The 10,922-nt window shown below is 39.8% G+C and overlaps 1 protein-coding gene across 1 annotated transcript; it reads right to left on the reverse strand.

Annotated features, from left to right (window-relative positions):
• Window positions 1-2,042: 2,042 nt before the first annotated feature.
• Window positions 2,043-7,307, reverse strand: LOC136419060 (uncharacterized). Its single transcript, XM_066405233.1, has 2 exons — window positions 4,306-7,307; window positions 2,043-4,230 (listed from the first exon to the last, which is right to left on the reverse strand). The coding sequence occupies exons 1-2, from the start codon at window positions 7,305-7,307 to the stop codon at window positions 2,043-2,045; spliced, it is 5,190 nt and encodes a 1,729-aa protein (XP_066261330.1).
• Between the last annotated feature and the right edge of the window lie 3,615 nt (window positions 7,308-10,922).

Below are 10,922 nucleotides of genomic sequence, written 5' to 3' on the forward strand. Positions count from 1 at the left end.
TTTTGATAAACGCTCGTTACAATATTCACCTCCATTGTCGGTTCTCAGGACTTTAATTTTTTGTTCTGTCTGATTTTCTACCATATAGTAGAATTCTTCAAAGGTTTCTGGAACTTCATTTTTATGTTCTAAGAAATAACAAAATATTTTTCTAGTGTTATCATCAATGAGGGTAAATATGTATTTTTTACCGCCCCATGACTCCACTTCCATGGGACCTACAAGATCTGAGTGGATTAAATCTAGTTTGTTTGGCGCAACCGCCTTATCCCTTTTATAAGGGAAAGGTTTTCTTGCCTGTTTACCTTTAATGCAACTCTCACAATACTTTGGATCATCATTTTCGTTGTACAGTATACCAGTGGCTAAGCCATTTTTTAACAAGGACATACTGTGATGATTGAGGTGACCTAAACGTCTGTGCCATAGCATTTGAGAATCCGTAAGTTTCGCCACATTTACAGACTCGGGCATGACATCCAGTTTATATAGACCGTCAGCATTGGACGCGGTAGCTACAGGTTCTCCCTTAAAACTACACTTACCATCATCAATTATCTTGCACCCTTCCGAATCAAAGTGTACACAGTGTCCCTTGGAAACGATTTCGTTCACTGACAGCAAGTTCACGGAGAGATTTGGAACATATTTAATTTTGGATATGCACTGCTCAGTTCCATTTTGTTTCAACTTGACGACACTGTGTCCAGTTCCACTTACAGAGAGTTTAGAGTTATTTGCAACGAATACGTTTTGTCCCGAGCCTTCATCCGTTAAGTCCAGAATAAGCTCTCTGTTTCCAGTCATGTGGGAAGAGGCGCCGCTATCAATGTACCAGGCAGATTCAGGTGCATTATTCATACTTAATGCTGCACTAAATAGTGCTTTCCGGCCATTTTTCTTATGTTTATTTTTGTTTTCCGTATCAGGGTTGTATTTATTTGATGTACTCTGATTGTTCTGTGGGCATTGGTTTCTGTAGTGGCCTTTCTGTTTGCAACCCCAACACCATGAAGGTTTTTTGAATTTCTTTGTGACCAATGCACAATCACCAGTATGTTTACTGCTCTGCCATTTTCTGTCTTGCAGTAATTTAGTTTTTACAAAGTCCGATGTTATGTCAACGCCTGAACTTTCGAGTGCCATAACCATCGGTTCATAATCAACTGTGAGTCCCTGCAACATGATGGCCCCCAAGAATTCATCATCTAGCGGTTTTCCCATAGATGAAAGTTGTTGAGAAAGAGCCATCGCTTCATTCACATACTCCTCCATTGTGCCAAAATTTTCTAATTTTATAGAACACAGGTTTCTTAAGAGACCTAGTCGCCTATGGAGTCCTTTGTCTTCAAACGCTTTTTCAAGAGCTTTCCACGCTTCAGTAGCTGTTTGCGCTTGCATCACATAGGGATACGTCGATTTATCTAGAGAAAGAATTATTTTCGAGAGCGCTTTCTCTTCACGACGAGCTTTTGTAGCACTATCTACTGAAGGGTCCCAGTGTCCGGTTATACAGCTCCAAAGTCCGTCTAACTTCAACAACGCACTTATCTGGAACCTCCAGTCACTATAATTCTCTCGACCTCTAAGTTTTTCAGCACTTATTCCAAATGTTGTACTTTCGGTGACCGCCATTTTATTTTATTTTATTTTTTTTTTGCCACGGCGATGAAAAAAAAAAGAACAAACACTCAACTTTGTATACCACTGAACCAAAAGAGAAAAAAGACACGCTTTCTGATCACTCTTGCGAACTCTGGGCCCATAACCTGTTGGCAAAAGATAAACCATGCAGGGTGTGAGTGACCAGAATGATACACGTTGATAGTATATAAACTATTAGTATATTAAACAAAGAAAAAAAAAAGAGCTTGGTTGAGGTGACTCCGTAACCTCTTACAGACGACGACTAACTATTTCATATTCAAAAAGGTAAAGGGTACATAGAACCCGAAAAATAAAAACACAACCAAGCTAGGAAAGAATCAGACTAAACATTAAACAGTCTCCCTAGACGAAAGGTAATTAATATCAAGTATTTATTACCGAGAAAAGGGAGACTGTTCCCATAAACCATCTTTAATATTGTTATTTCTAACAGCGGTTATTGATCGGGTTACCTTAGAGGAAGAGTCTTCAGGGTCGATGAGTAGCGGTATAAGTTTTACCACCGGTCTAGTTATTATGCCATCCGAAGTCCTTAGCGACACAACTCGCGCTATGCTGTCAGTGCCCATATGCAGCTGAGTTATTCTCCCCAAACGCCATCGCGTAGGAGGTGAATTATCGTCCTTAATAATGACCATGGATCCTGGTTTCAATTGGCACGGTGAGCCATGAGTCCATTTGTTGCGCTGTTGTAGTTGATGAAGATATTCCTGCTGCCATCGTCGCCAAAAATGTTGAACCATGTATTGCAAGTGTTGATATCTGTCCAAGCGATTGATCGGTATTTCGCTAACGTTAGCTTCAGGTAAGGCCGTTAGGGATTCTCCAATGAGAAAGTGTGCGGGAGTTAGTGGAGTTAAATCATTTGGATCATCAGATAGGGGTGATAATGGACGGGAATTCAAGCAAGCCTCGATTTGTGTTAGTATTGTGTTTGTTTCTTCATATGTTAACCTGGTTTCACCAACCACGCGTTTCAAATGAAATTTAGTGGACTTGACTGCGCTTTCCCACAATCCGCCAAAGTGAGGTAAATATGACGGATTTAAGTGCCAAACGATCTGTTCATTTGTTGTATATTCCCCTACCTTATCGCGAAAACCCTTGCTCTGTAACAAGGCTCCTAATTCGTTCAACTGATTACGAGCTCCTACAAAGTTTAACCCGTTGTCTGAATATAACCTTTGACAACGACCCCGACGCGAACTGAATCGTCGTAAGCAATTCAAGAACGCGTCTGTCGTAAGATCATGTGCTAATTCGATGTGCACAGCTTTGGTAGTGAAGCATATAAAAATGCACATGTATGCCTTGATAGTGACACGACTACGACCCCTTTCCTTTAAGTACAGGGGTCCAGCATAATCTACACCGCTAATAAGAAACGGACGAGTGGGGGTAATGCGCGATGACGGCAAATTGCCCATGATATACTGGGTAGTGGTGCCTTGTAATCGAATGCACGTGACGCATTTTTTCACAATTTTACGTACCATCATCTTAGCTGACAATGGCCAATATCTTGTGCGCAATGATGATATCACTGCTTGATAACCAGCATGCAACAGCCTTTTGTGCTCATATTCTATTATTAGCCATGTCAACCTATGATTTGGCGGTAATATAATAGGATGCTTATGATTGAATTCGATGGGCGCCTTTTGAAGACGGCCACCAACCCTCAGTATACCGTTGTTATCAATAAAGGGATTCAACGATGATAGTCGGCTGGATTTTGCCACTGGTTGAACTGCCTTCAAACGTTTCAACTCTTCACTGAACCACTCCTGTTGAGCAATTTTAATGATGCACCTTTGCGCCCGTTGTATTTCATAGGTGCTCAATGCTGACGATTTTATATCCTTGTCCTTATTACGCGTTGTGTGTATAAACCTTAAACAGTATGCTAGCACACGAACTAATCGTGGCCATGATGAGAATTTGTTAAACGAATTGAAGGGATGAATCACATTGGTGAGAGCGATCATAGGTACCACATGCCTTTCCTCACTTGCGTCGTCTTCTACTTGTATATCCTTGCATGGCCATGATGTATTATCTTGAGATAACCACCAAGGACCATGCCACCACAATGCTGAATTGGACAACTGTATCGGATCCGCACCACGTGAGACCAAATCGGCTGGATTGTTTTCGGAAGTGACGTGTGCCCAATTGTTGTTAGTTAATCGTTGTATTTCTCCAATACGATTAGCTACAAAGTTCTTCCATCTATTTGATTGGCCCTTAATCCATGCTAACGCAATCATCGAATCGCTCCAAAAATATTGATCATCGATCTTTGTTTTTAAAGCTTGCGTTGTTTTACTGACCAATTGAGCTAGTAATAAGGCCGCCGATAGTTCCAACCTAGGTATGGACATCTTCTTTAGTGGCGCAACTCTTGATTTCGCACAAAGCAGTCGGACTGTGTGCTTCTGTTCTTTATCCGTCGATCTTAAGTAGATACATGCTCCAAATGCCCTTTCAGATGCATCGCTGAAACCGTGGAGTTCTACTCGTATGGTTTGGTCGCCCAGCACTCGGCGAGATATTTGAATGCTGTATAGATGTATAAGTCCTTACTGAAACTCCTTCCAAATCGTGTATAGATCTTGGGGCAAGGATTCATCCCACTCGAGTTGCAATTGCCATATGCGTTGTAGAATAATCTTCCCTTGAACGGTGATGGGGGCAATAATCCCCAATGGGTCAAATATCTGAGCGATTTGTGATAATATTGACCTTTTGGTTATTTTCCTCTCTTCTTGCGGGCTTATTGTGATCAATAATTCGTCAGTGCTCGTTTTCCATTTCAATCCTAAAGTTTTAGGATCCTTGTTGGGTTCTATCACTCGTTCATCTGTTGATATATCCTTTAATATCCGTGCATCATTGGACGCCCATTTGCGTAATTCAAATCCTCTTGTTCTTAATAATTGCGTTAATCCTTGGCTTAATTCCTTAGCAGCGTCGACGCTGTTTGCGCCAGTAAGTAAGTCATCTACATAAAAGTCATTGATGATAACCTCACACGCATCAGGATGTACTTCCTTGTTTTCTTCACCAATTTGTCTGAGACATCGTTTTGCCAAGTATGCCCCAGGCCTCGTGCCGTAAGTAACTGTATTCAACTCAAATACTTCTATGGGTAGTGTGTCATTGGGGCGCCACAAAATTCGTTGATAAGCTCTGTCTTGCTCTTTCACCCATATTTGTCGATACATTTGTTTTGCATCGGCTGCAACAATGTATTTATGTTTCCTGAATCGCAATAGTATCGAAAATAGTTCATCTTGTACCTCATATCCCGCATGTTGGACATCGTTTAATGACAGACCGGAAGTGCTCATTGCCGAACCGTCAAATACGACTCGAAGTTTGGTAGTCGTACTTTGTTCCTTGATGACTGCATGATGTGGAAGATAGAATGCATGGCTCACCTCTTCCACTCGTGTTTGCGATAACCTCGACATATGCCCAAGCTCTTCGTATTCTTTCATGAACTTGACGTATTCAACATGTAGAGCAGCATTAGACTTGAATTTCCTTTCCATTGACATCAAGCGTTTTACTGCTATATGATATGATTCGCCTAATTGATCCTTCTTGTCGTTGAATGGAAGATTAACAATAAATCTGCCATTTGAATCTTGAGACGTTGAAGATCTAAATAACTGCTCGCATGGATCAGAAGGGTTCAATGGTGGGGCTCCACTGCGTTGCGTACACTCCTCAACTGCCCAGAATCTCTCTACCTGCTGGTGTAATTGTGCGTTTGTTATCATATGACATGCCGCCCTGTCACGTAACGATTGCGATTGCTGTGGAATGCTTCCTGTGACAATCCAACCTAGTTTCGTCTTTTGTAACAGGGGTTGGTCCCTGCCAGTTTTTATTTGACCAACACATAGCAAATCCCAAAACAATCCAGCACCTATGAGAAGGTCAATGGGTCGACTGTCGTCAAATAAGGGATCAGCTAACTCAATTCCAGATGGTATCTTTATGCTTCTCCTGTTTATCTCACTATTAGGCAAGTTGTCCGTTATTTTCGGGGTGATTAGGCAAGTGATTGTTGTTTTAAAACTTGTAGTACGTGATTGTAGTTTTAATAATGCCTTATAGTTCAAATTGATTGTCGCTTGATGTATTCCGGAAATCGTCGTATCGGTACTTGTTTTGAACAACCTTAACTTGTTGCATAGCTCTTGCGTGATGAAATGGATCTGTGATCCTGAGTCCAATAATGCTCGGCATTCATGGATCACTCCCTCGTGATCATGTACTTGTACAATAGCAGTACCAAGGATCACATGTGTTGAAGAGTTTTCCGATGACTGAACGGTTAATACAGTGGAGTTATTAGGTCTCTCAAATGTCATGGTAGGCTCATTGGATGTGTCCTTTAGTTCACTGTTGGGCTTATTGACGTGTAATAAGGTATTGTGTCGGCGACTGCATTTCTTACACGTACCCGCTAGGCATGTTTTGCTTTGATGATCCGATCTCAGGCAGTTGAAACATAACTTCAACTCCTTAATGCGCTCAATTCGTTCTTGTACTTCTTTCTCTCTGAATTTTTTACACATGTAGATGGGGTGGTTCCCCTTACATTCTGGGCATGAGTTCATGGTTGTGGTTAATAATACGGCGCGTTCGTTTGTCCCCTTTCCACCTCTATGACTGGCTTGCTCTCGTTGATTCAGTGCGATCGATCGCTTCTCGATGAAATCTGTTTGTAGATATTTGCAATGGGTTTCTAGGGTGGAAGTAAAATCGTCGAATGTGCGTTTGCCTAAGGTAGCCAATGTACGTTTATTCCAACTCCTTCGGGCTTCATCGTCCACCTTTTTGTAAATTAAGTGGATGAGCAACGAATCCCATGTGCCTATTGCTTGCCCCATACTTCTTAAGGCGATTAGATGATTATGTGCATCATCAATAAGACGGCGTAAATCCGTATATGAGTTTTTTGCCATGGGAGCAAGTCCAAATAGGGCTCGTGTGTGATGCTGAATTAATTCTTCGGAATTTTCGTACCTATCCCGAAGCTTCTTCCACGCATGATCGTAATTTGTCTCTGAAATACCTAACGACTGAATTGCACGCGCAGCTTCACCTTCAAGTGCATTATTGAGGTAATTGAATTTATCAATTTTTGACAATGACGTCTGAGAATTGACTAATGAATCGAATGAATCACGGAAATTTATCCATTTCGATAAGTCCCCATTGAATTTGGGCAATGATATTTGTGGTAATTGCTTTAACATAGACACGTTGTTGGATTGTGTATTTGGCTGCGCGGCTACATTGATTCCTTGTCCCGATTTATTGCCATTATTTGTATTTGCTATTAGCTCTTCCGCTAGTCCAACCAGTTCATAGTAATCGGATTCGAAACTGTCGCGTTCGTCCGATTCCTTTGCTATAGCATCTCTATCTCCCGCCTGAATTGATACTTCTATTTGATCTTGTATGTGTCCATATTCTGACCAGAGTAACTCATGACCTGTTAACCGTGCGCGTATTTGATAATGCTTGTCTTTATTCGCGGGATCTTCTAAGAATTTTCTAAAACGGGTGATTTTCGCTTTGATTATTCCGCGTTTGGTCTTTAAATCGTCACCAGCCATGCTTATATATGTATGCGATCTGTGTTCGTCGTAATACAATTGTAATCGAGACTTGCTGAATATACTAGATTGAGGATAAATGAAAGGATATAGCTTACGTTCTGTTGACTTCTAACTGCACTGGTTGTTGTGATGTTCAATCAGGCACTTCACAATGATATCGACCTCGTTGATAGCTGGCACCTCAAGCACTTGGTGTGTCTTGCGTCCTTGATGAATTGTCGATGCACCTTAACTTCACTTCACTCGTACCGATATGTGTCTCAAATCCGGCTCGAAGGACCAATGTTTTTCCCGTATGGTTGTAAACGAGATGATATTAATTGTTCAATTAATTCACAATGTTTGTTAACACTATTTATTAATTAATAACAATAAATCTAAAATACGATATGTTCGAATAGCTATAATGTAATATATCTAGAGTATTAGTGAGTGTAAATTAAGATGTTGTGAGTGACCGATCGCGATGTGTGTCGTCCGAATGTTCGTGGAGAAGAGACCGAGCCTTGTCTCATCTTTTTTAACCCCGTCGATGAGAAGTTCGGAAGGGAGGTTTATTGGACTCGACATTGGAAATTTCGGTTGTAAATCAAATAAGGCGAACATCTTGTAATTAGACGCACATCTGGCCTCAGTCCATCTTCGCAACAATCGCGTGAATAAGACAACAATAGGTGCCTTCAAAAACTGTATGACGGCATGAAACTGGACGTGCTATTCATGGTCTTGAACATTCTACGATATCGTGGGAATCTCAATCGCTATCAATAAAACCTTGCCGAAACAGAGCTCACTGGATCGTAAACTAATTTAAAGCATATAACAGTCGCTTATTAAATCATCGAGGCCAGAACCCCAAACCTGTGGGAACTTATCTAATCAAGGCTCTAATTGGTAAATAATCGCAAAGAGTTGCTCTTGTCAATTGCTTGTAGCAACCACGCCCAGTTATCCCTAGTCACATGATGCCCGGGCAACTGGAAATCTTTTTGAAAATTATACACACCCGTCAACTTTCTCTTACCTGTGGCCTGGAACCGTGGAATAGTACCCTCGACCCTATGGCTCGTGCATTCCACGACACATCAACAGCAAGCTCTTTATTTGTGCCCTCGAAGGACATACACTACAGGGCTGGTCCAGAATTCTGCTCGTTTTCCCTGTGGTTTTCAAAAAGGAATGGTGATGTGTGTTGGGTTTTGCCAGTGGATTTTAATGAAACACAGTTGAAGAGTAAATGAAAAATGTAATCAATGAATAGTAAAATAAAAGGTAAAAAAAAAAGGAAGAGACAACGACCGAAATCTCGAGATGCACGAGGGTGACTGACTTTTCTTAATCGACGATTACCATCCTATCAAAGCATAAATTGACTGTTTACATTATAGACTCTCGGTATATCGTTTGCTGTCTTCATAAACTAAAAGAATGAACGACTATTGAAATAGCATTTGGAATATTATTTATTTCAACATTCCCTCTTATTCTAAATGCTATTCAACATTTATCATCTTAACATTATTTAAAAATACACTCTTCGATAAAGGCTTTGTGAGAATATCTGCTAACTGATCTTTACTTTCCACAAACACTAATTTAATTTCACCATTGTTTACCAAGTCCCGAATGAAATGGAAACGCACATCAATATGTTTAGTTCTTTTATGGAACTCAGGATTTCTTGCCAATTTGATTGCAGATTGATTGTCCACTTTTATGGTTACCACCTTCTGAGGGATTCCCAATTCATTGAGGAATGACTTTAACCATATTGCTTCCTTTCCTCCTAGGGCTAGAGAAACATATTCTGCTTCCGTCGTTGATTGAGCTACAATGCTTTGTCTCTGGCTTGTCCAAGTGATTGGACCATTTGCCATCATGAAAATGTATCCACTTGTTGACTTGTGAGTCTCTTGGCAACCCGCATAATCAGCATCTGTGTAGCCATGCACGTTAATATTTCCAGTCCTTTTATACACTATTTTATAATCAATTGTGTACTTCAGGTAACGCAAAACTTTCTTAACTGCGAACCAATGTTGTTGACTCCAATTATTAACAAAGCGACTAACTTGGCTAACACTGTAAGCAATATCCGGTCTACTTACGGTAGCTAAAAATATGAGAGAACCAACTGCCTCACGATATGGCTCATTTCTTATCCCTGAGTTTTCTGTTGGCGATTGCAGGCTTACTCCTGGTTCAGCTGGAATGTTTGACGGCTTTGCTTCTTTCATGTTGAATTTATTTAAAATTTTCTCGATGTATTGCTTTTGACTAATGGATATTGTCTTCTTTTCACTATCGCGCACTATCTCTAGTCCTACAAAACATCTTATGTCCTCTATTGTAATGTTAAAATCACCTTTTAAGTTCATTATTAAATCGTCAATTGCATCTTGAGATTTTGACATTACAAGTCCATCATCAACATAAAGTCCTAGATAAATGGGGTTTTCGCGAAATTGTCCGATAAACACGCACTGGTCACTTTTTAATTGTTTAAAATTATATGATTCTAGAAAGTTCACAAACTTATTATTCCAACAACGAGACGCTTGCTTGAGTCCATAAATGCTTTTCTTTAATTCGCATACATAGTCTGGATTTTCTTGATCTTCATATCCATATGGTTGCCTCATATAAATTGTCTCTTTCAAATCACCATTTAAAAATGCTGTTTGCACATCGAAATGTATCAATTTTAAGTCTTTTTCAGCTGCTAACGCGAGTAAAAGGCGAATTGAATCATAGCGCACTACCGGCGAAAAGGTCTCATCATAATCTATACCTTTTTGTTGAGTATAGCCCTTTGCCACTAATCGCGCTTTGAAACGAACACTTTTAGGGTCATTTTTCACAGTATATACCCATTTATTGTCAATAACTGAAGCATTGATTGGTTTTGGCACTAAAATCCAAGTATTATTTTTATTCAAAGCCTCAACTTCTTGTTTCATTGCTATTTTCCATTCTACCTCCTCTTCACATCGAATTGCTTCTTGGTAGGTTTCTGGATTCAGAGTTGAGCAATATACAGCAGGACCATAATAATCTGGACGCTTTAGAGTACTTCTATCCCTTAAGACTCTACTGTTTTTATTTAAATCTTCTTGTCTTTGTCCTTCTTCAACTTGTTGTTCATCACCGTTTTCTTGTTCAACTTCTTCTGTAATATCATCGCCAAATTCACATATTAACGGAGTAAAATTTTGATTCAATTCTGAAATATCGGTTTCTTTAGTTTCATGGAAATTCACATCACAGCTAATGTAAATTCTTCTTTTATTTGCATCCCATAATCTAAAATTATTCGAAATTCCATCATATCCTACGAATAATAGTTTTCTACTTTTGTCATCCCATTTTGTACGGAGTTGTGTTGGTATCATCATATATGCTACACTCCCAAATATTTTTATATGTTTTATTTCAGGTTTTATCCCCAAAAATGCTTCAATAGGCGACATATTTGATGCATGATTCATTGTGGCTCTATTTAATATATATACAGCAGTGTTTACTGCTTCAGACCACAATTCAGTCGCAACCTTTTTATTACATAACATGGTACGGGCAGATTATACTATGGTTCGTATTTCCCTTTCTGCT

This window comes from Euwallacea similis, unplaced genomic scaffold (assembly GCF_039881205.1).
Source record: "Euwallacea similis isolate ESF13 unplaced genomic scaffold, ESF131.1 scaffold_64, whole genome shotgun sequence".
Taxonomy (NCBI): Eukaryota; Metazoa; Arthropoda; class Insecta; order Coleoptera; family Curculionidae; genus Euwallacea; species Euwallacea similis.